The following is a 27,895-nucleotide window of genomic DNA, read 5'->3' on the forward strand; positions in this document are numbered from 1 at the left end:
AAGTTTTACTCTGGCATAAGTTGTATTTCTGAAACAGCATAAAAATGGCTACGGACAAAAAGAACCTGGATCAACTGGGAGTTCCTGTCGTGGCTCAGTGGAATCCGACTAGCATCCATGAGGACGCAGGCTTGATCCCTGGCCTTGCTCAATGGGTTAAGGATCTGGCATTGCCTTGAGCTGTGGTATAGGTCATAGACACGGCTTGGATCCCATGCTGCTGTGGCTGTGGTGTAGGCCAGCAGCTACAGCTCCGACTGGACCCCTAGCCTGGGAACCTTCATATGCCATGGGTGCAGTCTAAAAAAAAAAAGAAAAAAAAATGAACTTAGATCAATTCAGTAAATTTTCTTCCCTCTTACTCTCCAATCACTGCAGGTGGATCAGACGTGGCTTGGCCACCATCCACAGGGGCTCCTGCTCTTTTCAACAATTCTCACTCAACCCAGGAGTCCAAGCAGCTTCTTTTCTCACCTCTTACTCTGTACCTGGGGCCAAACTAAGTGCAGGCCTCCTGGGAAGTCTGTACCAGGCTGACCAGACAGGTTTGATAAAATGAGGACACTGTCCCAACTAAGCTATCCTGGCACACCTGAAACAAACTCAATATGAAAATCTAGATCTACGCCAATGACAACGCACAGGGTACATGGGAACGCCACTCATGATGGGATCCTAGTGCACTAAAAACATGCTGCTCTAGAGAAAAACGCTGTTCCTGTACTCTCCAAAACAAGAGTGGCTTCTAAATCGACCTATAAGCTGAGTTGGGGGAAGGAAAGTACATGTTCCTCCAACAGGGCTGAGTGGCAAAGCTCAAAGCCCCTGGGCCACCTTTGGCCAGGTCCTCGCCTAACCGTGTCGCACTGTATCTGGAAATTTGAGATGACCCAGCCTATGATGTAACCTTCAACAGCTTTGGCGTGCCTCATATCTCACTATAATTTCTATTAGAAGCAGGAAAAAAAAAAAAATCAAACAAAAAAACCCAAATAAATAAACAAAAAACCCCCAACCAAACAGAAAAAACCAAAAAAAAAAAAAAAAAAAAAAAAAACAGTTTCCTTCCTGCTTTCTGCATGACTGGCTTCATTTGAGCCAGTTTTGTGTAAGCATGCCTCTTTACACAGAGGGGCATCAGTGGACATTTAGTCCCCTCAGCCAACTGCATGACCCATTAGGTCGCTACATCTCAGAATGGGGTCCCACAGATCCTCAGCACCAGAGTCCCCAGGACACCTGGTACCAGGACTCAGTCTGAGGCCCTTCCCCAGGCCTGCTCAATCGGAAACTCGAGGAGCACAACCTCAGAGGATTCCACGGATGCTAAGCTTGAGAACTCATGCCCGACTCAGATAAATCCTCTGTTCACAGCTGTGCCCAAAGAATCTAGCAGAATACCTAGAATATGGTAGGAGCTCAGCAATGAATTGCTAACTAGCCAGCTACTCTGGCCCATTTGCTAGGGCAGGTCCTCAGCGCCAAAACCAGCATTTAAGGCTCTCCCTCTGCACTGAGCCCTGTAACAGAAACTTCTGTTTACTCGGTCCCACCGCAGCCATGGCCCTGATAGATCCGTGGCCCCCATCTTACCACTCATACCGAGGTTCTTTCAGTCTCCCAATCCCAGGGCTCCTGAGGAGACAACAGACTGAGTCCTGGACGCAGCCTCTCCCCTGCAGCACTTGGGCTTTCCCACTACAATGGGGACGTGTCCCTCACAAGACAGAACTTGAAGTGTCAGGACATGTCCCATGACCATTGGGGCACTGTTTTGCCACAAAAGCCCCTGGCGGCCACTACGCAGGGGCGCCAGCAACTTTCTGCCTTGTGAGGAAGCAGGGCTAACATTTGTACCAGGCTTTTATATCTACTTGCTCAACTAAATTCTTAAAAAAAAAAAAGTCTCTGCCATTGCTATATATATATATACATATATATATGTATATATATATGAGTTTGCTTATTTGCAAAATCAACAAAAGTGAATCTTTTCCTCCCTTAGAACCTCCCTGTTCCCTGGCGGAGAAACAGTTTGCACCATGCCTGCTGCTGGCTTTTCCATGCAGCCCTTCAAGTTTCCTCTGCTCCCTGAGATACACCTGCCTGGCCTATGCACAGGATACCCGCCCAAGGAAAGGCTCCAGGGGTGGTTTTCTCTGCAGGAAGATGCGCATTCCAAACAGGACAGAGGGGCACAGGGTGGAGAGAGACGGGGAGGAGGTAGGAGGGGCGGGTGGAGCACGCAGGGGAGGCATGCTCTAGTGGAAGCCAACACGGTTCTGCTCATCACACAAGCACAGGGCAGCCAGCGTCCCTCTCAGAACTTAGTACTTCAGTGAGAAGGGTTTCTTGGTTTGGGGTTTTTGTTGGTTTCTTTACAACTGCTGGGAGCAGACATTCAGGACAGCTCTGAGGAAGGAGATCCAGCACGCTTACGGTACTTGAAACAGCTCCCGTGCGGTCAGGCTCCGAGACTCTGCGGAGGCCCTCTGGGACCGGAGGGACCAGCGGAGGCGGCGGTGACAAGGATGGTGGTGTCTGGCTAACAGGGGGGAAAGAGCCAGGAGCGCTGGCTGGCTGGCTGTGCTGGGGCCGCCTCTGCAGATGAGGGGGAATGAAATCATCTAGAGTCGGGAAGGTCAGAGGTGAGCCGGCAGGGGCGGTCGCGGGGGCCGGGGGGCCTCGGGGCCCCCGAGATGCTGGCGGTCTGTCAGTGCCTTCGTGCCCTCTGTCGGTATTAACCAGGTAGAGAGGGACAACTATGACCTCGGGCTGGGCTGGGCTGGAAATGGCATCCTGTAGGAAATAAGGGGGTGGTTATGTAAAGGGGTACAGCAGGGAAGAAGGAATTCCTTATTTAAACAGTCAAGAGTGGACATGCAATGATGTACTGTGAGAAATATTTAATCGGTGCCCTTTCCTCAGAGTCCACGAGACAGTCAGTGCTAGCCAGCTGGCCTCCTGACATTCTGTGACACAGAGGGAACCCCGTCCAAGTTTACTTTCCATCCATCTATTTTTGACTCCTTTTAACACTTTAGAGAGAGAACAAGAGAACAGGCAGGCAGGCTGTGTTTAACCCCCAAACCGCTAGCAGAGCCTGAAAGCTTGGGAGTCAATACGATCTCTTTGGCACCTGGTTATAAAACACATACGACAGAATACCTCACCATACTCATAGCGTACGGATCCCACGCTCCAGCATACTTACGTATTTACAGAAAACAGAGGGGGGAGACCCAGAGAGAGGACGGTGCTGAGATGTTTAGAGAGGATTTGGGAGTCGAGCTGCAGCAACATTAACGAGGAAAGGGAGGGCAGGGCGCCCCAGAAAACAATCGAGCTGCTCACATGAGCTTCGAAAGAGACCGAGAAGAAGACACACAAACATTCCTAATTCCTTGCCTTGGCTGGATAACACGGCTGCAAAAGGTAAGGTTCTTTTCTCTTCCGGTTTTCGGGATCAGAGGTAACCTGGGGGGCTAGCACAGGTGGTCTCACTGCATCTGGGAACGAAGGCCGAGTCCCCCGGGAAGGACTCTCGGCATCTTTGCGGATGTCAAAGAACAGCTTGGGAGGGTCGGGAGGAGGAGCAGAGGGTGGCTTTCCCGTGCCGGCTGTGGCTGTGCAGGAGACAATGCTGGGGGCCGGTGCTCGGGTGCCCGCAGCTTCCCAGAGAGTGCCTTTGGCTGGGTCACGTGCAACCCCACGGAGCGTTTCCGATGCCACCGGGCAAATGTTATGGGATAAACAAGGTACATATAAGCTGCTGACCTTTTTATTCCCAACTGCCTCATGACGTGGGTTAGCTCTCACATTCACTCTAGAAACTGTCCTGGTGGCTGCACACTGGTGCTGGGGTTGGCCCGAAGCAACGGGGGACGTGGAACCTGGAAGCGGGGACCCAGGCCACGGCACACCTTTGGGGGCTGATCTGGCTGCCGGGGGCACAGAGCCGGCCTGGGGTCGTGAGGGGCTCTGCTGGCTGGGGGTGCCGGGTGGGACGTAAGGCTTTGGTGAGCTCAGGTACAGGGAGTCCTTGTAGGGGCTGCGGGTGCCGGGAGGCTGCCATGCAAAGCGGTCCTCTTGAGGGACAGGAGGGCGTGGGGGAGAGAGGACCTTCGGTAGTTATTTTCAAGACACGATAAAAAGAAAGAAAGAAGAGGGGGAATGGAAAGAAGGACCACCATTAGAAAGCGCAGCACAACATGATCTGAAGAAAAAACAATTCTTGACACGTTTTTAAGCAAATCCTCAGCTTAAGACTCCTCACACCCGTACATGTCTCCTCCGGGTAAAGCCGAGGACTGAATCGTACTCACCTGGAGAGGCAGGCCTGGTTCTCCTTTATGGCACAGGGAGGCTGAGCTCCACCCAGGGAGCTAAGTCACCTTGACCCCAGACCTGGGTGGACCTGCCCCCTCGGAGACCTCCTGACCAGAGAAGGGTGCCCCAGGGCTCAGGGCCAGGGGAAGAAGCCCGCGAGCCCCCAGGTTCCTCCCAGACTTTCCTCTTTGAGTGTCTTTAGCTTTAAACGGAAGTTCAAATTCACTCAGACTCTTGAGCGTGTTCCATTCTTTTCCCTTAGGAAATGGAGAACCGGAAGAATCATCCTTAGTTGTGTTCAGAGACAGATGTTTTCAGCGAATCGCTAGGCCCTAGTGCTCTATTCCACTCTGTAACACGGCAAATTAACGCTCACCAAGAAGAGAACGCTAAGGACTTAGAATTCACGTGCTTCTCAGAGGAAATGGTTTGATGGAACTAATTATTAGAAGGAAGACAGGCATGAGATGAAAAGCATCCATTTTTGATGTATCCAGAACATAGGGAACAGGCAATAAAGCATTTGACTGGCCAACGGGACTAGACTGGGCCTGGTTTCACAAATCCCAGCCCACCTCCTCTTCCCATCCAGCCCACCAGGGACAGACGCTCCTGGTCTAAGCCCGAAGCTCTGGTTCCAGGCTCAGAGCTAGAAAACTACAGTGCTCATCTTATTCCTCTCCCTCAACATGGCTCTGAGCTCCTCCTCGGGTCTCAGTGGGGCAGAGGGTCAGGAAACGGGGTAAAGCTCCAGATGTCCTCATTTCAAGGAGGGCCCGTCTGTCACCCTGTGGCTCAACTGGGAATGAGTTAAGGAAAGTTTATTATCCAAATGCTATGGACTGGATGTGTGTCCCTCAAAATTCTTAGTTGAACCCCTAACCCCAAGTGATGGCCTTTGGAGGTGGTCTCCAATAGTGGGTAGTAATTAGGGATAGATGAGATTATGAGGGTGGGGCCCCCACAATGGAATTAGTGTCCTTATAAAAAGAGGAAGAGACCAGAGTCCTTTTCTCTTTCCACCAGGTGAGGACACAGGGAGAAGGCAGCTGTCTACCTGCCAGGAAGACAGCCTTAGCCAGGAACCCAATGGACCAGCCCCTTGACTTTGGACTTCCCAGCCTCCAGAACTATGAGAAATGAATGTCTGTTGATTGAGCCACCTGTCTTTGATATTTTGTTATAGCAGCCTAGGCTAAGACACCTAGATTTTCTTCACAAGTCCCCATCTTTTTTTTTTTTTTTTTTTTTTTTTTTTAGGGCTGCACCTGTGGCATGTGGAAGTTCCCAGGCTAGGGGTCACGTGGGAGCCGCAGCTTCCAACCTACACCAGAGCCGCAGCAATGCAGGATCCAAACCACATTTGTGACCTACACCACAGCTCACAGCAATGCCAGATCCTTAACCCACTGAGCAAGGCAAGGGATCGAACCCACAACCTCATGGATACTGGTCACGTTCATGACCCGCTGAGCCACGAGAGGGACTCCATGGTCCCCATCTTTAAAGAGAGCCCAGTACAAGAAGAAAAACAGAACCTTCCACAAAATCGCACAGAGAGGGTCTATTAGAGTTTGGTCAATATCTGGTAAATGGATTGTGACACAAAATTGGGAGGGTGCCAGGGTGTGGGCCTATGTTGGGGCTTTTATTTTATGTTTTTATGGAGTGTAGGCAGCAAGGGGAAGGGATGTTTGCAAGGGCAGGTAGGTAAGAATAAAGTATGGGTCTGAACTAGAATATCAACCCAGAGACAGTCAACAGCCTACCCCATGGCACACTCAGTTTTTGAGTTACAAACAACCAGGACAGAGAAAAAATGATTTGGGTGGCCTAGGTTAACTCAATGCCTATCCTTTCCACAAAGGTGCCCATGATGGTGCCAGGAGAATGTGGCCATATGTACCAGCCAAAAATACAACACATCTTTTCAGTGGTTAGCAGGAGCCAAACCTTCCAGGTCTGCTTTCTTGGTTTCCGTGAACTTAGGCTGGAGGTTGGCGTGTGGTCACAGACTAAAAGAATCCTCTCTAGAAACAAAACCCTTGAATGAGCAGGCACCAGAGGGACTGCAGGTAAGGTGATGATGGTTGTTAGGGAGGGAAATAAAAGGCAATTTTGAGTTAAGTTCAGATTGACTTTTCCTTTGCGCTCAAGTGTCCTACATGTGACTCCTTCTTGTCCAAAGATGGACATCAGTTTCAATGAGTTTTTCACTTAATTTGGCCGTGGCCATATAAGGTGACAGAGCTGCATTACATCAGGCCAGAGGCTTCCCAGGGCTCTGACCCTTGAAAGAGGACACTTCTCCAGAGTGTTGACAATGCACTCGAAGCCAAGGCCTTCCCATCCTGGGGCTCCTTTCAGCCCCAGAGGAGGAGGGGGAGAGGCACAGTCACTTTACATGGAAGGAACTACTCTGTTCAACTGCAAACATTATGGGAATCACACAGGCCATTCGCATTCTTCCCTAGTTGCCTACTAATGAAGTTCCATTTATCTTTTTAGAAGATAGGGCAACAAGAAAGCTTGAGAAATCTGCTCTGTGTACAACGGCAGAAACTATCAACCCCTGCCTCCACTGGGGACCCCCACAACGATGCTATCAGAGAGGAGAACACCCTGGTTCCCTATCACAGGGGTGAGGAGGGCAGGGCAGCAGGAGGAAAGGCAGCCTGCAGGGCTTCAGGAGACAGGATTCCTCTCTGGCCTGGGCGTCTCCTGGACTTCCAACTCAGTCCTTATGAGGAGAAGCTAGGCCCACAGGGGTCTGAGAGCTGTTGTCATCTGAAACCAAGCCAGGGCAGTCACCAGCCCAGCCCACCTTGGCTTTGGCTAAGCCAGTATACACTTAACAGCTCCGGCAACAGCTATAGACAAGACATTTCTGCACTCAGAAAACACATCCAAGAGGTAACCCATGCCACGAGCGTCTTGAAAGTTGGACGGCCAATTCTACTCTGAATACATAGGATAAAACCTCTCTCACAGCAATTTGCCAGGTATCCTTTCGGACACCCCAGCAAAAAGGAAACTTTCTGATGGGAGCAGGTGAGAAAATACACTATTTTCCTAGGCGATTTTACAGGACAGTCCCCCTCATTATGAAGCTCAGTCTTACGAACACCTCGAGGGCAATGTTTCCCATGACGATCCGAACACAACAAATGCTTGATACAGTGGCTATAAATAAATGCATTGAAAGGGAATTTTTATGCAGTTCACATGCTGTTAAAATGCTCTCTTTAGAAGAGCTATTTAAGACGCCAGTAGGAATTAGTGAGCTACCCTTAGGGCTAAGTCACCGGGAGCGGGAGAGATGTGTTTCTACATTTGCCTTGAGTCCATCAGTGCTACATCCCTCCATGCCTACACAGCCAGCTTATCCAGCCTAGAGTGGGCCTTCCACCGGCAGCCGACTTAGATGCTGGGAAGGTCTTGGAAATGGGCCCGTCATTTACAGGACAGCTGACCTCCCATGTCCCGAATCTAAAGAGATCTTTAGGAAGCCAGGACCATTTGCCGCTCCCAGTTCTGACCAGCAGCCCCGCAGGCTCAGGGAGGCTGGCCGTGCAGGGGCAGCTGCCTCAGCAACCTCCTCTCAGTCCAGGGATGTAGGGTCTGCAGAAGGGAAGGAAGGCACCATCTCTGACTTGCTCAGGGGCTGGTGCAATGTTATGCCCTCAGGAGCAGAACTCAGAGGACCACTGGAAAAGTGGAGTAGGAACCAGGAAGGCAGGTGAATTCCCTGGGATCCTCACGAGTTCTGGCAGCACATGCACAGGAGGCATGGCGGTAGACCGAAAAAGGAACACATTTCTACCACATTTCTGTCTGTCTTGTCTGTCTTTTTAGGGCCGCACCTGTGGCACATGCAAGTTCCCAGGCTAGGGGTCAAATTAGAGCTGCAGCTGTCTGCCTACACCACAGCCACAGCCATGCAGGATCCGAGCCGCATCTGCAATCTACATCATAGCTCATGGCAACATCAGACCCTTAACCCACTGAGCGGGGACAGGGACTGAACCAGCATCCTCACGGACACTAGTCAGGTTCTCAACCTACTGAGCCACAATGGGGACTCCTTCTGCCACATTTTTTGAGCAGCACAGGTCTTTTGAAAAGAAAGGCCTGTCCCATTCCATCGACGCTACTCCTCTATGTAAAAATATTCCTCACAGATAACCTGAATTAAAACAGGGTCTATTTTTTTCATCAAAATGGCAAAGTAGCAACAGGGAGGAGAAGGAAGAAAGACAAGGAAAACAACATATAGGAAAAACTTAAGCAAAATTATTCCCACTCCAAGCAGTTGTTCAACTTGGGGGATTTTCTTTTGTAGGGCGGCGCTGGGCAGCTTAAACCCCGCTGCACCGCCATTCGGACTTCCACCTGCCTGCTTCCAGGCTACCTCATCTTTATCTGTAAGCACAGGGTTGCTGGAACCCTGATGGCCCCAAATCCAGCAAATTAGTAGAATCAACACAAGAACACCTCCTCTTCTTTTTTTTTTTTTTTTTTTTTGCTTTTTAGGGCCACACCCACAGCATATGGAGGCTCCCCAGGCTAGGAGTCAAATCAGAACTGTAGCCACTGGCCTACACCACAGCCACAGTAACGCAGGATTCGACCTGCAACCTATACCACAGCTTACAGCAATAATGCCAGATCCTTAACCCACTGACCGAGGCCAGTGACGGAACCCGCATCCTCATGGATCCTCGTCGGGTTCGTTAACTGCTGAACCACGAAGGAAATGCCAGCACCCTCTTCTTTTGAATATTATACGCTAAGGAGTCTTTATCAAACAGGCTCAGACTTTTTTCCAACCTGCCATTCCCTCTTTCAGGACATTTCCACATGCGTTTCAAACCTAGGAAATACGGGGCTTGTATTTCTGAAACCCTGGTACAGAAGAGTCTCATCCCATGCCTCCGCTTCCCCTGACCCCACCTTCTCCCTCATTCTGGTGCTCCTGGAGCTTTTCCAGAGCTGGCCAAAAGTGCAACTCAGAACCGGGCCCAGCTCTCCAGCCGGGCGAACAGGAAGCCCCAAGTGCCAGCTAAGAGACTCCAGAACAGTCCCCACCCCCTCCCCAGCCTTGCACACAGGCCTACCTGGGGCTTGTCAGAAGGAAAGCTGGGGTGCACGCTTCTGTAGCCCTTGGCAGCCAGTGAAGAGGGTTGGGCATTTCCATTGGCATCAGCATGGGAAGGAAGCCTCCACTCATCTGCGATGGGAAAAAAACACAGAGAAACCCCTCACTCACAGGAACATTCCCTGGTTCCCCTCTAATTTAAGGGTTCCCGGTAGAAGGCAGTCCAGGACAGAAAGGATGCAAGAGAAAGCGTACCTGCTGTGGAATTCTCTGACTCCAGAACTACGTGTGGCGCGGAAAGGATGAAAACAAGAAGCAAAGGGGGAAAATGGAAACGGTTACGTTTGCGGGAAGCAAGGATGTACTGCCCAGAAAGACGAAAATCCAGCAGCCCCGCTGCCTGACACAAAATGCCCTCAGCCACGATGGCCTAATTACCATAGGAACCCACTCTAAACCATGATGTGCTCACAGGCGCTGACCTTTGAAAACACAAGGCTCACATTCACAGTAATGAAGAAACAATTGTTCTTGACATTCTTATTTTACAGACAAAAAGGCCACAGAACTCCCCTGTCCGACCCGACTCACTGGCTTGCATTCCCCTGCTGTAAGCCTGACGTGGGCTCAGAATGACCTCCCCTCATTAGCAGCCTGGGCTAATTAACAGGCCCGGACAGGGAGACATCGATAAGCACTTTTTCCACGGCTGCTGATACAGGGTGAGGGCGAGACCATGATTTAAGCCCAGAGTTATCTGCTGTGATAAGGGCTTTTTTTTTTTTTTTTTTTTTTTCCCCCTCTCCCTGCCATTAAATGAGCTACACAAACATTTGAAAATCTAATCACCCTGAGTGTTCATCAGACGACAAAGCACCTTTGTCTCCCTTCAGGCAGCTACCAGCATGCCCTCCCATCCATGACCTGGCATATCTCAGAGACCCTGAGTCTCTCCTAACCTGACCCACCCAGCACCACAAGGCAGGGGAGCACCCAGGTAACAAGCTCGGTTGGGAAGGCAGCTGGACCTCAATTCAAATCCTGGCTCCACCACCTAAGGGCTCTGTGATCCTGGGCAAGTTATAAGCTGTGGTGTAGGTTGTAGATGCGGCTCAGATCCTGCATTGCTGTGGCTCTGGCATAGGCCGGTGGCTACAGCTCCGATTTGACCCCTAGCCTGGGAATCTCCATATGCTGCGGGAGTGGCCCAAGAAATGGCAAAAAGACAAAAAAAAAAAAAAAGAATTAAGTGATATACTGCATGACAAATGCTTAGCACAGTGCCTGACAGAGCTTAGAAATATGCGTTATCTATCATCATCTTCTGCATCCTCTCGTTTCTATGCGCTATCTCCCCCCGCAGCCCAGGGGTCAGCAAATCTTTTCTATGAAGGGCCAGTTGGTGGTACATACGTTAGGTTTTGGCAGCCATATGGTCTCAGTCGCAACTATCCAACACTGCCGTTGTAGCCCCCAAAGCAGCCACGGACAATATCAAGTGAACAAGGGTGGCTATGTTCCAATAAAATTTATCTATGGAAACTGAAATTTGAATTTCACGTAATTTTCACACGGCACATTGTTTGATTTTTGTCTGATTTTTCTTTTAACCCTTAAAAAGATAAAACCCCAGATGCAAGAAAAAAGCATCCTCACACTTTCTGTCTGATGGCTCCAGCCCAGACGGAATGGGGGAATACAGGGAAAATTTTTTGCAACTCAGGGGTAACCTTGTGAACAGCAAATAGAAGTCTGCTTTACTCCAAAGAAGAATTTTCGTTTATAAGAAAAGTATTAGAAAGTTATTCCCCTAAACCCTTACCTTCGGGATGGATTCCACTTTTTAAAAAAAAATAAAGGTTAAGGGAGTTCCCATTGTGTCTCAGTGGTTAACAAATCTGACTAGGAACCATGAGGTTGTGGGTTCGATTCCTGGCCTCACTCAGTGGGTTAAGGATCCGGTGTTGCCATGAGCTGTGGTATAGGTCGCAGATGCGACTCGGATCCCACCTTGCTGTGGCTGTGGTGTAGACTGGCAGCTACAGCTCCAATTAGACCCCTAGCCTGGGAACCTCCAAATGCCGAGGGTGCGGCCCTAAAAACAAACAAACAAACAAAAAAGGTTAAGTCTAATTAAATTAATGGCAACCCCCCCTAAATTGGTGTGTGTTATGTACACACACACACATACATCATTCTCTTTTTTTGGGGGGGGCCCAACCTTTGGCATGTGGAAGCTCCCAGGCTAGGGGTTAAACGGCAGCTGCGGCTGCTGGCCTACACCACAGCCACAGCAAAGCAGGACCGGAACTGCATCTGTACCCACACCACAGTTCATGGCAATGCCAGATCCTTAACCTACTGAGAAAGGCCAGGAATCAGACCCACATCCTCATGGACACTAGCTGAGCCACAACGGGAACTCCACATACCCCATTGTTAGTTAGCGAGCTGTTTCAAAACAAACATGGGGCAGATTTGGCCCAAGCACCACAGTTTTCCAAGCCCTCATCCAGTCAATCCCATAACTCCCTCCTCTTATCTCACTCTCCATAAAGAAGGGAGTAATGCTGCAGCTCTCACAGACCCCGGCTCCACCTTGGTGTGGATCCCTCAGATGTCCAGTTGAGATTCAGAAATGTTTACTGGACACCAAAGTGTCAGATGTTACTAGTCACTTTTGCTCATATTTACTATTCAATTCAGTGTCCACAAGTCTGTGAGGCAGGTAATCACTCTGCTTCATGGATGAGGAAACAGAGAGGTCAACTGACTTAGCCAAAGTCACACAGCTGGGACACGACAAAGCAGTGAGCCCAGATCCCCAGGATCAAGTGCAATGCTCTGTCCACCCCGAGAGCCACCAACCTCAGCATCGGCTGCAAAGGAGAACCTACCTCCCAGGGAGGTGGTTAGCAGCCAGAAGGTATCAGAGCAAAGGGCCAGACAGGGGAAAAGGTTTCCATTGATTTGCACCCATGAACTCCATTCTAGCTGCCCCAGAATCACCAGGAATGCTCATTAAAACACACAGTGCTGGGCCCCACCCCCAGAGTTTTTGACTAGATGAGAGGAGAGGCCTCAGAATCTGCATTGCTAACACAACCCCAGGTTCCATTAAGGCTGCTGGTCCATAGCCCAAAGCTCACTTTGAGAATCAGATATAATAATGGATACTCAAAACCACCCTTATTCTGGAAACCTGTATCCATTTTTGCAAATTTCTTCCCCCTCTAAAACAAAGTTGTTTGTTTTTTTTTTTGTCTTGTTGCCTTTTCTAGGGCCGCTCCCATGGCATATGGAAGTTCCCAGGCTAGGGGTCTAATCAGAGCTGTAGCCGCCAGCCTATGCCAGAGCCACAGCAACGCAGGACCCAAGCTGCGTCTATGACCTAAACCACAGCTCACAGCAATGCCGGATCCTTAACCCACTGAGCAAGGCCAGGGATCGAACCCGCAACCTCATGGTTCCTAGTGGGATTTGTTAACCACTGAGCCACGATGGGAACTCCTAAAACAGTTTTTATAACCTGTTTCAGTTATAGATTCCTTTAGAATGTCACCCGCCCACTCCCTTAGGAATAATTCTTAGATATGCCTCCTCCTCTCGACCTGCAATGGTAAGAACAGTTTAATGAACTCCATGAGTCCTGCTACCAAATTATCAAACCCGAAGGTGGTTTTGGGAATCCCTGGGCGCTGCAGTTGGTGTCACAGTGAGTCTTCTCTTGTGGGGACTTTCACCTCCAACTGCTTCTCATCTATCCCCTTTCCATACACATGAGCTCACAAAAAAGTTTCTTAGTTAATAGGGGTAGGGAAATGTCAGTTTTAATGTCAATTTTCTTTCTTTCTTTTTTTTTTTTTTTGGTCTTATTAGGGCCGAACCTGTGGCATATGGAGGTTCCCAGGCTAGGGGGTCAATCCGAGCTGTTGCTGCCGGCCTACGCCAGAGCCACAGCCACGAGGGATCCGAGCCGTGTCTGCAACCAACAGCACAGCTCACGGCACACTAGATCCTTAACCCACTGAGCGAGGCCAGCGATCGAACCCGCGACCTCATGGATGCTAGTCGGGTTCATTAACCATTGAGCCACAATGGAAACTCTGATGCCAATTTTCTTATCTCTTTGCTACTGCCATTTCTGGAGAGCAAATATGAGGAAATGAGTTGACTGCAGGTCCAAGAATCTTTACATCCAAGGTGAACCTTGAAGTCAAGAATCAGGCAGGAAGGACTGAAGCCAAATGGTGCAGAATCCATCAAGTCGAAGGCTCGAACTGAACTTTGGCTCGCGAGTCAGAACGAAGGGACTGACATCTCGGGCCACACGAGGCAGAAAGCTTGGGGTTGTGCCCACCATCAGCCCAGGCTCCCTGTCTCCTCCCGAGTGAAACCACCATGACCTGGGGACACAGGCAGCGTTACACTCTGAACCAAAAGGGCCAACACTAGACCTGGCCAGGCTATTCTACCAAGAAGCAGGAATCAGAGGCCTCTCCCAGAGGCAGGGAATTGGCACTGAGATGACGTGCAGCTCCTTCCAGATGGTTCTGATTCAAAAGCTAGGTCTACATTCAGAGCTTAGGAGGGTGGGCAGGGATCCAGAGTCGAGCTACCACTGAGGGCAGGAGCCTGGAGGCTGGGCTTCAACTGGGCGGTTCCAAGGGCCTGTGTGCCCCTCCACCTCCACCTCCCAAATCCACAGCCTAGACTCCACATTTCCACATGCCTGTTAGAAACTTCCTCCTAGAGGTCCTACTTGCTAAAAAGCTAAACCCAGTAAGAAATGGAATTCCACTCAGAAACCCACCATCTCCATGAGGGCCACTGATGCACCTAGTCAGGCAGGATTCACCTCCTGGTCCAAAGGGAGTCCCACGACCATGCTCCTCAAACACACTCTATGAAGCCCTGCCATCTCACTCTTCCAAACACGCTTCTGGCTTGGTCTCTCCTTTTCATTCCCACTGCCGCCAATTCACAGCCTCTAATAGAAATTACTGCATATCTTTAACTAGCTTCCTGATCAGCGGTACCTAGAACAGTTCCCATCAAAGAGCAGCTTCTGCACGCCAGGCTCCATGCTACAGCTTCCCACAGCTTGCAGAAGTTCCTGGGCCAGGGATCGAACTTGTGCCACAGCAGCGACTGACCCGAGCCACAGCAGCAGCAAAGCCGGATCCTTAACCGGCTGAGCCACCCGGGAACTCCATCTCTGTGCTACAGCTTGATGTGAAAGAGTCCACTGAATCCCAACAACTCGATTAAGATCGTCTCATTTTAGAGGGAGGGAAAAGGACGCTCTGCAAGGTGAATCGGCCCACATCACAAAGCGAGGAAGTGGCGGGGGCTGAGCCCTGATGAGGACTGTGACTCTTGAGAACTAGACCCCCTCTCACAGGAAGAGGGAGCTGGAGCAAGGACTGAAAATAGGGGACATCGCTGAAACGTGGGTGTAAAGGGGCCCCACAGGGAAAGAAATCAGGACACTGGTGTAGGCAGTGGTACGAGACCGAAGCTTGGAGACCAAAGGGATGGAAGAAGGCGGTAAAGCCAGGGAGCAGGGCAGACAGGAGGCAGACAGAGCAGCTGGGGCACAGATGCGGGCTCTACTGGTGGGGGAGGGAGCTGGCCGCTAGCTGATACCACCTGCGAAGACCCTGGAACCAGGAAGCATGCCCGATCCTTGGCAAGAGCCAGGTGAGGCTCCTGGCCTCACACTTGGGCTTCCCATCCAGGCTGGCGCGGCTGCCTGCAGATACTGCTGAAAACTGTCTTCATGAGACTGGTCAAGGCCCAGTGCCTCCCAGGCCCCAGGATGGGACCCGAGACTGGTGTGAGCCAGCAAGGTGTCACCCAGAGGCTCCAACAGAGGGTGTAGGCAGGGATGAGGAGCAAGGGCTGGATCCAGCCAGAATCAAAAGCCTCCTACCCTAAGAAGGGTAAGAGGACAAGATCACTGATCCTGTATGCCCCACCTCTGGAGCAGCATCTTTTTAACCTCATCTCCAGTGTGAACTCATTCCGGCCTGTTGTATTCTCCCCTCCACCCCTTTGGCCACACCTGTGGCATATGAAAGTTCCCAGGCCTTGGCAAGCTGCAGCTGCTGGCCTATGCCACAGCTGTGGCAACGCCAGATCCTCATTCCACTGTACCAGGCTGGGGTTCCACAGAGACAACACTGGATCCTTAACCCTCTGTGCCACCCGGGGAACTCCTAGTTGTACTCGTAGTTTACTCTGAGTAAAAGGGCTTGTTTTGCCCTTTTACTCAGAACCCAGCTTTTTCCTCTCCACTCAGACTGGCCTAGAGTACAATCCTGAATTTGTCCCTAATGAATAGGATTCTGTTTGTGAGTTTATTTTCCAAACTTCCCAAGTTCACAAAGCATTTTAGAATAAGAAAGGCTTGGAAACCATCTTGCCCAAGTCCTTTACGCTTCGTATAAGCTTCAGAGGTATGACATGCCCAAGGTCAGAAAGCATGGCAGGAAATTCCCATCGTGGCTCAGCAGAAAAGAATCCACTAGTATCCATGAGGATGCAGGTTCGATCCCTGGCCTCACTCAATGGGTTAAGGATCCAGTGTTGCCGTGAACTGTGGTGTAGGTCAGAAGAAGCTCAGATCCCGTGTTGTGGTGGCTGTGGTGTAAGCCAGCAGCTACAGCTCTGATTTGACCCATAGCCTGGGAACCTCCCTATGCCTCGGGTGTGGCCCTAAAAAGACCAAAAAAGAAAGAAAGAAAGAAAAAGAAATATGGCGGGGGACTAGGGGCCCACACCTGACCCTCCTATTGGAACAAAATGCCTTTTGTGCTTGCCTAAATGCACCCAGAATTTCTCTCCCTCTTTCTCCTTTCTCATGACAATTCTCAGTGACTTCCAGGGATACCTGGCACCTAGATGTTGCAGAATGAATGTCTGCTTATTTGGATTCAATTTATCAGGAGGATAATAATCTACAAAGATTAATGTATTATAAGGTGTGAATGATTGGCAGCTATTCCTTAATTCTTCGGACTATGTGCATTTTTTTTTCTTTCTTTCTTTCTTTCTTTTTTTTTTTTTTTTTTTTTTTTGGTCTTTTTGCCTTTTCTTGAGCCGCTCCCGAGGCACATGGAGGTTCCCAGACTAGGAGTCCAGTCGGAACTGCAGCCTCCAGCCTACGCCAGAGCCACAGCAACGCAGGATCCGAGCTGCGTCTGCGACCCACACCACAGCTCACAGCAACACCAGATCCTTAACCCACTGAGCAAGGCCAGGGATCGAACCCGCAACCTCATGGTTCTTAGTCAGATTCGTTAACCACTGCACCACGACGGGAACTCCGGAATATGTGAGTTTTAAAATGAGATCCTTTTTTACCCAAATTAGCTGTTATAAATTTGTAAGATACAGAATTATTGGGGAACTAGAAAGAGTTTCCTCAAGTGCTCAAATCACTGCACAGAACTGGAGTGCAACCCTATAGACAGCAAGGTAAAAATTAAGTGGGGTTCTATGTTTGTGCTGCACTGTGACCACCAGGGGGAGCTCAAGGCTCCCTCTCCTCCCATTCACCGCTCCCATTCACCACCAAAGGGCCAGGTTGATAGGTCAGTTTACAAGGCCAAGGGGCTCTAAGTGTGGTCTTTCTTTCCCGTTAACTTAGACCTTAGGGCTCGTGCTTCCTCAGAGGCCCTCCAGCTTGGGAGCTGAATCTTCCCAGTTAGGCCTGGAGAGGCTGGATTGGGCTAGTATTAGGAAGAAATTATTTTTCCTCCTACCTTGGCCCCACCTTTCCTGGAGACAAGACTGGCAAACTGCATGGGGCTGCAATGGGACAGGAGGCAGATGTGGGTTCGGAAATACAAAGCCAAGCAGCTACTTTCAACCTGTAGCCCTGGAGGCCACTTGTGCCCTGCCCTGAGCCTAGGAGAAAAGAAACCCTCCAAGGGACCAACATGACCAGAACGGGGCTGGTGCTCAAACCCTAACCTGGCCTTGTCCTTGGGAAGGGCATCTGCCTTGTACCTGTTACAGGTGACGGGGAGAGAAAGAAAGTCAGGTTTCCAGGATGCTGGGCACTGCCCATCTCTATCCTACGTAATTCCATCTTTTCACAACACACCGTTCCCTGTACCAAAAAAGTGTATGTCCTCACTTCCTCTCCTTTCTGATCCCAAGGGAGTCGTCATCACCCCAATTCATTTTCTCTCTTCATTTCCTCCCATCCCCTATAGCAGGAGCTCTCAACTGCGGTCCTTGGACCAGCAGAATCGGCATGGCCTGGGAACTTGTCGAAAGGCACAACCTTGGATCCCGCATCACACCTACAAGTGGGAATCAAATTCTCAAACTCTGGGCTGGGGCCTCGGAATCTGTCATTTTATCCCAGGTGATTCTGACGCAGCTGAAAGGTGAGAACTGCTGCCCTACAGAGTGGAAAGGGGCTCCCCCATCCTATATGCTATGTCTGGAAACCTTGGAGGCAGCCTTCCCCAGCCCCCAGAACACTTGGGCTGCAAAAAGCCCTCCGCATTTTGCAGAGAGGCCCAGATAACCACATTTATAGGCACCCAGAGCAGCTAAGGTCTAACAGCTCATTACATGCCACCAGGTGTGGTGCAAAACACTTTACATGTTGTCCCCACAAGGATGCTCTGAGACAGGTACAGTTATCAACCCCATTCTACAGAGGGGTTCACCAGGGTCGAGAGTGAGTAGTTCTCTCATGGAAGGTTGCACAACCGACAGGTGCCAGAAGCAGGACACAAGCCCAATCTATCGGGTTCCAGAGTCCCAGGTCTCAACCTCAGTGCTGTGCTCTAGGCACTCAGGTTTCCTGAGCAACTGGTCAGGGTGGGGAGGCAGGCTTCTTTGGTCTCCTTCTGCTGGCCTTGGACGTGCTCTTTGAATCCTGGTCCCTCAGGCCACCTCCCTGCCTTCCTGGGAGCTAAGGCCATTCGGACGCTGCACTTCTTAGCTTCCTTTGGCTTCGTTCTCAGCCCCAGCCTGCCCGGATGGTCACAGCCAAGCTCCAGGAGCAGGGATGGGCTCAGAGAAGCCTAACCTGGAGGCCTCCTCACCACTCCCTCCCCAGCCCCTAAGCCATCTGTCCTCATGTACATAGTCTGCAGAGCCGCTGGCTTTCACAGGGGCTCTGCTAACCTGTTCATTCAGAAGCTAGAATAAAGTGCTCACGGCTGTGCCTTTGCCTGAAGCAAGTGGGGGCCCCTCAGTTGAGGGCACTGATCACCAGCCACCACAGATGGGACACGGAGGGGACCGTCCCAGGGGCTCCTGAGCATCGGGAGGCGGCCGCCAAGTTCCCACCCTTGCCTGTCTCCGAGGAAGCGCACCTGCTTTTCTCTCCTGCTGCGGGGCTTCACGGGGGCTCACGGGGCTGCCGCTCGGGATTTCCCGGTAAGAGGACGAGGCCCGGAGAGTCACGGCTCCCTTCCCGGTGCAGATTTTTGTAGGATCCGTGTCTGAAAAGCAAAGACCCAAAAGAGGGAAGACTGAATCCAAGGCTCCCAAAGGATGAAAGCCACAGTCAGCCGGCAACTCACAGCAGCTGGGGAATGAGATGAACCTGGTTAGAGATGGGCACGGCCTTGGGGACAATGAAAATTAATCTGGATGGCGGAGAGCGACAAATCACATTTTCAGAGGGTTTCCACCCATCACGAGGTTAGGAGGACATGGAGGCAACAGCGAGTTCTGAGTCCATGTGCAAGTCACTGTGTCAGCTGTCAACATTCCCAAACCAAAGCGGGTTGTTTCCATCTATTAAATGGCATTTAGGTTGGTAAGTGGACATTGGACCAATTAGTAAGGCACCGTTCAAGAAAGAATTTATGAAAGATTTCCAGCTCCCACAGCATCCTTCTTATCAAAGAGCAAGTTGACGGCATGGGGCATGAGGTGGCTGTTCTGCAGAGGATATCTGCTCAGGGAAGCCCCCCAGTGGAAAAAGTAAAAACACGGTCTCCTTGTGTCAGCGAGCCAAGCCCCCCACAGCGGTGAGACCAGATATGCTGCCTGGGGAGAAAGATCATGGGCCAGAGCCTCGCATTCCAAACTTAATGAAGAAAATTCACACCAAAGAAAACTCTGAATCCTTCAAGGAACAGGGTTCGCTGCACCTCCAGCCGAGCGTTCCCAGGCCCCGACCTCTCCGACAGTTCACAATGGCCTAATAACAGACCCAGGTCATCTTTCCGAATTGCACCAAGCAGGCTTTCAAAACAAGCTTCAAGAGATCTGGATGTTCACCCTCCAGGAAGATCAGTAACGAGGAGGCGAGAAATCCACGCAGACCTCACAGTCCTAGGACGCACACACGCCCGATGTTTCTTTCTGTGCAACGGAGCTCAAGTGAATTGCACAGTTTTTCAAGTTGCTCACGGCACAGCCTGGGTCTCAGACCTAAAACTGTCATGACTGGGAATATGGGTAAAGCTTAAGGTGGGCACCAGGCAGGACATGGGCTCAGACATCCAGCTCATACCCCACTCCTATGCCAGGGCTGAGAAGCAAAGTTTCCTTGCTCCTCCTTTCCCCTCCGGCAGCCCCCTTCCTGACAGCTCAGACAGCTCAATCATTGGTGTTCTGGAAGGGGCCAGATCTGCCCCATCAGACCTCTCACGTGGAGAGCACAAAAACACACAGTATGGCAGAGCCGGCAGTGGCACTGGAAAGCATCTGACTCGTCTAACTCTATCAAGAGGATAAGCAACTGATGTCACTGGGAAAACTGATTTACGGTCTTTTCAAAAGGGTGAGGGGGAAAGGGACCAACCCTGCCCATCCACACAATGCCTGAAATCACCATGGGGATAAAGAGCCACCTGGGCCACACTTGTCCCACTTTGCACAGAGGAAGCTACAGAGCCCGAGCAGACACCCGAATCTCACCCCCTCCTTGGAGAGGAGAGGAGGGAGCTCCTGCAGGTGAGGCTGGGGTCAGAGGAGGAAGTGCTCAGGGACACGCCCTGCCAGCATCACAGAGATGCAGCCAGATCTGGCATCTAAGACAGTTGCTTCAAGTTCGGGCCAACTCAGAGATGCCCTGTGCAGCCACATTAGTTCCTGGGGGCAGTGGAACTTTAAATAAAGCAGTGGGAGCTGGCACCTCTTGGGAGAACCCTAAGTCTTCCATGTGGCTCAGACCTACCCAGCTGAAGTCAACATTCTTCCTCTGGACTGACCTTTCCCTAAAGGAGGGAGGGGCAAGGCACCTGTCAGTTCTTCTCCACACGTGCCAGTGGCTCACAGAAACACACACACACACACACACACACACACACACACACACACACACACACACACACACGAAGAAAGGAAACCAGCCAGCGGAAGTGAGAGGAAATGGTTCCTGAACATGCAAAGGATTAAGCCTCCAAGTCCTTGTTAGAAGGAAAAAAGAAAGGAAAACCATGCATGATGTGCTAACAATTAAAAAAGAAAGAAACCAACCCAAGGAGAGATACCTGGAGGGAGTACTAGGCCTGAAGAGTTTTTCACTGTCTTCACAGGGATTATTTTAACAGCAGAAATAGAGCGTGCACGGAAAGGGTCGGCAGTTGCTGAAAACACAAAAGGGTAAATGGTGCATCCAGAAAAAACATTTGGGAAACACTCGGGCAGCAGAGGAACCAGGCAGGAACAATAGCAGGAAGTCACCCGCACGAAAAGAACAATAGGAAGAGCAGTAGATGCAGTAACTTAAAATAACCTGCTTTCGCTCTTTAGAGGCCCACGCCCAGATGGCAGAACCCTCCCCACAGCCGTCCCCCAAATGCAGCTTGGGTCAGTGTCCATGCCACACCAGGAACTTGCCAAGGCTCGGGACAAAGAGATCCATGGAGCCGCAGGTGGCCTGGCAAAGAGAGGAAGGGGAGAGCAAGCAGGGTCCAAGGGCCGCCTGGGAAAATGTTGGGGTGTCTGTGCTGGGGGAGGCTCTGAGGAGGAGAGTTATGGTTCACAGACCTCTTGGGAGTGGAGGAAGGAAAGGGATCAAATTCATGAGTCACCTGGTCCTTGCAGCCATCACAGCTGCTTCTCCAGAATCCTAACTTCTGAGTCTTGTGCCTGTTCTGACAACCACAGCCCTCTGGCTCCCGGCAAAGCAGAAGCCCCGTCTGTTGGGCGGCAGATGGTCTACTTCAACCCACCCAGGTTGCCAAGTGTCCTCGTGCATGCTCAAGACTCTGGGCAGCACCCCGGATGCGGACACCAGGTGAGCTCCGAGACTTGCGATAACCTGCCCAGGATGCTGGCAAAGGCTGCTGTCCCCAAGTCCCTCACACTTGTCTATCCACGGGCTTCCCTGGGTACTGGAATCTCAATGGTGGGCACATCCCCAAACAAGCTTGCTGTGAGGCTTCCCCCGTCCTAACGGCAGCAAAGAGAGAGATGGGTGCTTGTGTGCTATGGTGCCCAGGTCAATCCAATGAGCAGCACCCGGAGGTCTTCTGGCCCCAGACCCACGTCATAACTGGGGGGTAGGGCTGTCATGCTTGCATCAGTGTCTCACTGACGAGCCCGGCAGGGGAAGGAGGAAGGGAGGCACCTCAGCGATGGGCCGCTCACCTTCTAGTTAGTTCATCAGGCTACCATTTTGAAAAGCGTGTGGATGTCACATGGCCTCCAAGAACTGAGCTGGTAACAACAACCCTGCATGTGTTAAGGCTTCTGTCTGCTTCTTACAGCCACCTGGGAGCCTGAGGGGAGCATTTCGCTACTGTTTTCAGGGAAAGGAGCAAGAGAGCTACTTGGAGTTATCTGGGTCTCAGGTAAAGAGGCTGAGATGGAGCCCAACTGTCCTGGCACTGGGTTCAGTGACCGCCCCAGGCCACCGTGATGACCCCAGGTGGCATCTGCCTCCTCTTTCCAACCAAAGGGAGAGTGGAACGCAGGTCCACCTGCCCCTGCCCGCACCTCCGAAGTCTCCCCTGTGGTGAATTCACAGGGCGGGGTGGGTGGCCAGCATCAGCGCCGTCTTCCCATGCTCCTCACCATAGGCACCACCCTTCAACCTGCCCTAAGCCATGCAGGCAAGGTTGTCCAAGACCCGGGGAACACAGCCCCACACCTCGAGCAGAGGGGGCGGCCAGGCAGGGAGCCTCGGAGGACAGGAAGCAGCAGGACGCTGGCCCTAGGCTCCCCATCCCTCCTGGCTGCTCCCCCTGACCTGGCACTTTGCCTTGTCTCAACAGGGATACTTAGCTGACCCAGATGGTAATTACAGAGTCCAGACATGTCAAACTCTCTAGGGTATTGTGAGCAGGTGTGTCCTGACTTTGGTTCCCCACAACAGGACTTCTGCCCTCCCTCTTTGATACCATAAGACTTAGTGGGGTGAGCACTGATAGAATCACCGCAGCCCGAACTTGAAGCAGGAAAAAAGACCACAGATCATCCAACTCCCCGCTTTTCTAGAGAAGGAAACTCATTAAAGAAAAAGGACCTCCCGGAGTTCCCATAAGGGCACAGTGCAAATGAACTTAGACGAGTATCCACGAGGACGAAGGTTCGATCCCTGGCCTCACTCAGTGGGTTGCTGTGAATTGTGATGAGATCACAGACGTGGCTTGGATCCTGTGTTGCTGTGGCTGTGTCGTAGGCCAGCAGCTGTAGCTCTGATTTTACCCCTAGCCTGGGAATTTCCATATGCCGACAGCGTGGCCCTGAAAAAGAAAAAAGACAAAGGACCTCCCAAGAGCTATCTGTTTACAAGCAACAGACGGGGACTCGAACCCACATCTCACGATGTGGAAAGCTTGCTGCCTGGCTCTTCAGGATGAGAGGCCACAGGGCCAACAGGACCTCCACTGTCATCTTAGTCATCACTCATTTCACATGTAAACCTTCTGCCCTAAAGTGTTAAGAATTGAAAATCCCAGAGGATATATGCGAAACTAAATGTCACCAAAACATCTGATTCAGCAATTTGGGCTCTTGCCTCAGGGTCCGGACTGGGAGTGTGCCACTGTTTATGACACGTGAAGGTGAAATGCCAGATAAGAGAGATTCAGGCTGATAAATGCCACATATGTGAGACTTCTGGCTGTGTGTTTAGTTGTATGCAGCATCCTGTGAGCTGGGGACAGATTTTAATATGTCACCTCACAGTGGGACACAGCAGCTTCAGACTCAGGAGTCTCGGAAGGCACAGGAACAGGTCTCTGGGTCAGAGCCTAATTAGATCAGTGACTGTTCCCACCAGGCGGGTGGCCCAGGCCCTGCTCCTTCTAGAAATGCCAGGCTTCCCTTCCAGAGCCTTACCTTTGTCTCGCCCGTTGCTGCCCAGTGCCAGTCCATTCACCACGGCCTTGGAAGCACCCACATCGCATTCTGAAAGAAAAGGAGCCTGAGGTTTGTGACTGCATCTCTCCGCCCTTTCTGGAGACCCATGGAGGTCGGGGGGGGGGGGGGGGTGAATCCCACAGGCTTCCTCAGGCCTGGAGGGGGTGCTCTGGGGCGAATGGGAGAGTCCTGAGAGCACTGGGTGGCTTGAACCAGGGAGGATGCAAAAGCCAGTTGGGGAGGGGAAGGGTGCTGGGAGGAATGTAAATGCTCTGGCCGCCTGGCTAAGGCTTTGCTTCTGCTATTTTTAAAAGATCTGCTTAGTAATTCCCTCAAAATACCATCCCAAGGCCGCTTGCATGCATCCCTGTGCCTCTGGAGTGAGCGCTGTCAGAAAACCAGGATAGAAACCTCAGGCTCTGGGCCATTGTCCTTTATCCGATGCCACTGAAGCCGTGCTGCCCACTGGTCCCCATACACTGTCCCCAGGAGAGGTCCTTGTGCTCCTGTTGTGGGAATGACCTGGCTCCCTGACCGTTCTCCCTTCCTCTGTTCGGTCCCCCTTTCCACCCAGCCCTCACTCCGCATCTGCGTGCACTCGCCGAGCCCCCAGCGCACAGGACAGAGGAAAAGAAAACAGGACACAGCAGTGTGACCCTCTAAAGCCCCTCCACGTCAAATATACTGTATTTCACTTCTATTTTGAAAACAGAAATACTGAGGTTTAGGCTGGGACGTCAATCATTTATACTATCATTCCCACGAGGCAAAAAGAAAACTTGGAATCGAGTTTCCCAAAACATAAAAATGATTATTAGGAGTTCCCCTCGTGGCTCAGTGGTTAACGAATCCAACTAGGAACCATGAGGTTGCGGGTTCAATCCCCAGCCTCACTCAGTGGGTTAAGGATCCGGCGCTGTGGTGAGCTGTGGTGTAAGTTGCAGACGCGGCTCAGATCCCGAGTTGCTGTGGCTCTGGCGTAGGCCGGTGGCCACGGCTCGGATTAGACCCCTAGCCTGGGAATCTCCATATGCCGCGGGAGCGGCCCAAGAAATAGCAAAAAGACAAAAAATAAAAAAATAAAATAAAAAAAGACAAAAACAAAAAAAAAAGATGGTTAGGAATATAAGGTTTTTGGGAAGTGCGATGGCCTGAATGTTGGCCTAAGCGGTCCCATTCAAATTAACAGACTGACCTTGCTGATGATGAAAAGCAAACAACCAGCAAGGCCCCAGTGGCCAGCGACTGCCTAGGGGACAAAGCCTCAGCAACACGCCCCACACTCCAGGCTCGCCGGCCACTGGCCCCAGCCCTTTTCCAGCGGCAAGTTCTTCCTGCCCACCACGCTGGTCTCACAGCCCCTCAGCACAGCAGAGGCTTTCTGACCTTCAGGCCTTGGTTCCTGAGAGGCCCTCGGCCAGGAGTGCCTGCTCCTCAGGGAACTCCTTCACGGCCTCAAGGCTCCCCTTGAATGCCACCTCCTATGTGTCAGTGGAGACCTTTCAGAGTTCTGCTCAGCTGCAGACACCAAGACCCTCAGTGCTCCCTGCAGCCTAAGCCCCAGCAGTTCCGCATCCCAGCGCTGATGGCACAGCCCAAACAAGGCACGTGACCAGTGTGCTTGGGGAGAGCCCCTGAGGCCAAGAGCAACCAAGCCACAAACAGAATCCCACCAGCTTTGGTCTTTTAAAGCCTCTACGTGCCTGGATCTCAGGGTCCGATGCTTAGCATTTCATAATTAGCATCTCATTTTTATCTTTAATACCCAGGCCCCTGGAGCTAGGACTTAGGAACTCTTATTTTATAGATAAGAAATTTGAAGCTCAGAAAGGATGCCAGGCTCTCAGAGCACAAAACTGGGATTTGAAGGCTGGCCTGGTCCATCTCACAAGCTTATCTTTGTCCTCAGCTGGGATAAATTTTTTTAATTTTTTACGATAAAAAATAGGAGTTCCCGTTGTGGCTCAGCGGGTTAAGAACCTGACTAGTATCCATGAGGATGCGGGTTTGATCCCTGGCCTCATTCAGTGGGTTAAGGATCCAGTGTTGCTTTGAGCTATGGCGTAGGTCACAGATAAGGCTAGGATCTGGTGTGGATGTGGCTGTGGTGTAGGCCAGTAGCTGTGGCTCTGACTTGACCTCTAGCCTGGGAACCTCCATATGCTGTGAGTGTGGCCCCTAAAAAAAAAATTAATTTATATATATACAGAAGATTCTGTACAAACCAGATATAGTCTATATAAAAGAGTTTATATATATTCTGTTTCCCCAAATGCCCCACTCCCCAGTAGCTCATTTGACTGAGACTAGGTCTCCCTACCTGGACCCTTAACCATCAGCCTCCCTGACACCAACTACACTGCTGGGCCAGCCTGGGTGCTCCTGGTCCAGACATGAGCAGGGCTACTGCCCCCAAGCTCCTCCACCAGCAGCCAGGACCTCCCGACACTGGCCCCTCAGGTCCCAACCTGTCCACTGCCCCTGATCCACCTACAGATGAAGCCTAGTTCCTCCAGATACCAAAGTCCCCTTTGTACCTACATTTCTGGGTACAAAAAAAAAAGGAAGATGTTGGCAGAAAACCAGAAATCTATGGGAAAGAAACATCACAGATTCCACACTTTCGTATTTTCCAATTTTCCCTTCCCCACCCACCTGCCCTAATTTCTCTCAACTGTAGGTCTCCTTCCTAGGACTGTAGGCCTTGCTTCCGGCCTCCCCAAGCCAGCAGCCTCTGAGCTTTCACGAGTCCCTAGTCTGTGTTCTTCCTTTCCTTTTTTTTTTTTTTAATTTTTTTTTTTTTTAATTCCAACAACTCAAATTGAAGCTATTTGGAAAAATCCTCCCATCCCCTCAGACTCGAACCTCTGCAGCACAGAGTGTAGAGGCCACCTCAGCTCCACTGCACACTAGCTGGGGACCATGGACAAATCATCACCCCCAGGGGCCTCGGCGTGCCCATCTCTAGAATGGGCTGGTAAACCATGCCCACCTTTGAGGGTCTGCCAGGAGAGCAAAGTGAGAGATGGTAGGTAAAGCACTTCCTTCCCTCTGTGACTGACAGCCAAGCCCCAAAGCCTGGAATAAAAAACAAGCCGCTCTTTCTACCAAAAGTTAAAGCAAATGATTTCTGCATAGCTGCTTTCTCCCTTGTGACTGTTTTTATTAGAGGCAAAACCTTCCAGCAAGTAAACACACACAATGAATCTACTCCTTTTCCCACCTTCATCCGGGTGATGTTTTTGTTTCCTTCAAATTAAGACAGACGTTCCCAAGTGTGGGATTATCAGGCCAAAGGGTCCAACTTTTTTGGACTCTTCCTATGAAATGCCTCCTTTCCATGCCACACCTGGGAGAGAGGGAGGCTGGGGAGAGGTCCAGGCATTTCCGCACCTTCACCCTCCGGCCAGCCCCGCCCGGCCAACCTCTTCCACCCTTATGGGTGCTGGAAATGGTGATGCTGGCTTAAGCCAATTCTGATATTAGAAGAAAGAGAGGCTTTAGGCTGTAGAGTGAAGTTTAAAGAAGAAGAAAAGCACTGGCCTGTTTTACATGACAACAAAACCAAAAAGCCAAACAAGGAGAAAAACTGAGTTACAAGGCAGGAGTTACTGGCAGTGCCCCAGTCCACCTGGAAAAGAAGGGGCGCAGCAGAAGCACCCACAGAGTCAAGAACGAGCCCAGCCCCTCTCCTCGCAAGGAGGGAACTGGAGCTGATGACCCACGGATGGGACACTGGCCAGGCCTCGAGCACAGCACTCAGTACTTGAGAAGCCCCGCCTTAACGCTCACAAAGTCCCAGTAAGCTGGTGCTTTCGTGATGCCCATTTTACAGGGAAGGGTCCACTGCAGGCCAAAGCCCACAGTCCATACGTGGGGCCCTGAGCTGATCCACCCCGGCTCCTCCTGGTCCTAAGCACACACTGTCCTGCACAGTGTAGGATTTGACTTAAAAGGGCATTGCCTGTGAATCAATGGAAAGGCTTATTTCTCATCTCAAGTGGTCTCTGATGACACTCTGGAGATAATGCAGGATGGGGGGGCAGCCGAGTGAGCTCTCCATCCAGTGGTCCCCTGGCCCACCCAGCCTGCAGCTCCCGAGGTTGCAGGGCTCCCTCAGTCGCCAAGGTGGACCTTCATCTCCAGATGGAAACTTCTCGGCCTCAAATTCTG

At 51.2% G+C, this 27,895-nt stretch overlaps 1 protein-coding gene and 2 long non-coding RNA genes across 48 annotated transcripts in view; 2 read left to right on the top strand and 1 right to left on the bottom strand.

Annotated features, from left to right (window-relative positions):
- SORBS1 (sorbin and SH3 domain containing 1) overlaps positions 1-27,895 on the bottom strand; it is a 241,706-nt gene that overhangs the window by 94,983 nt on the left and 118,828 nt on the right. For 10 of the 46 annotated variants that reach the window (XM_005671335.3, XM_005671334.3, XM_021074170.1 and 7 more), the window contains exons 4-6: positions 23,702-23,770; positions 18,772-18,900; positions 9,447-9,559 (exon numbers count right to left, since the gene is read on the bottom strand). In XM_005671335.3, the coding sequence (XP_005671392.2) occupies positions 9,447-9,559; positions 18,772-18,900; positions 23,702-23,770 (311 nt within the window). Of the gene's footprint in view, positions 1-2,439; positions 2,800-3,214; positions 3,303-3,408; positions 4,123-9,446; positions 9,560-9,682; positions 9,710-18,771; positions 18,901-20,904; positions 21,001-23,701; positions 23,771-27,895 lie in introns of those variants that run through there. The other 36 variants (XM_021074158.1, XM_021074157.1, XM_021074156.1 and 33 more) reach the window with 9 other exon arrangements.
- Positions 3,174-4,869, top strand: LOC102166928. Its single transcript, XR_307741.3, has 2 exons — positions 3,174-3,435; positions 4,592-4,869. It is a non-coding gene; the product is annotated as an uncharacterized LOC102166928 (long non-coding RNA).
- Positions 21,565-22,815, top strand: LOC106506100. The gene is made up of 2 exons (XR_002338937.1): positions 21,565-21,653; positions 22,126-22,815. It is a non-coding gene; the product is annotated as an uncharacterized LOC106506100 (long non-coding RNA).

This window comes from Sus scrofa, chromosome 14 (assembly GCF_000003025.6).
Source record: "Sus scrofa isolate TJ Tabasco breed Duroc chromosome 14, Sscrofa11.1, whole genome shotgun sequence".
Lineage (NCBI taxonomy): Eukaryota > Metazoa > Chordata > Mammalia > Artiodactyla > Suidae > Sus > Sus scrofa.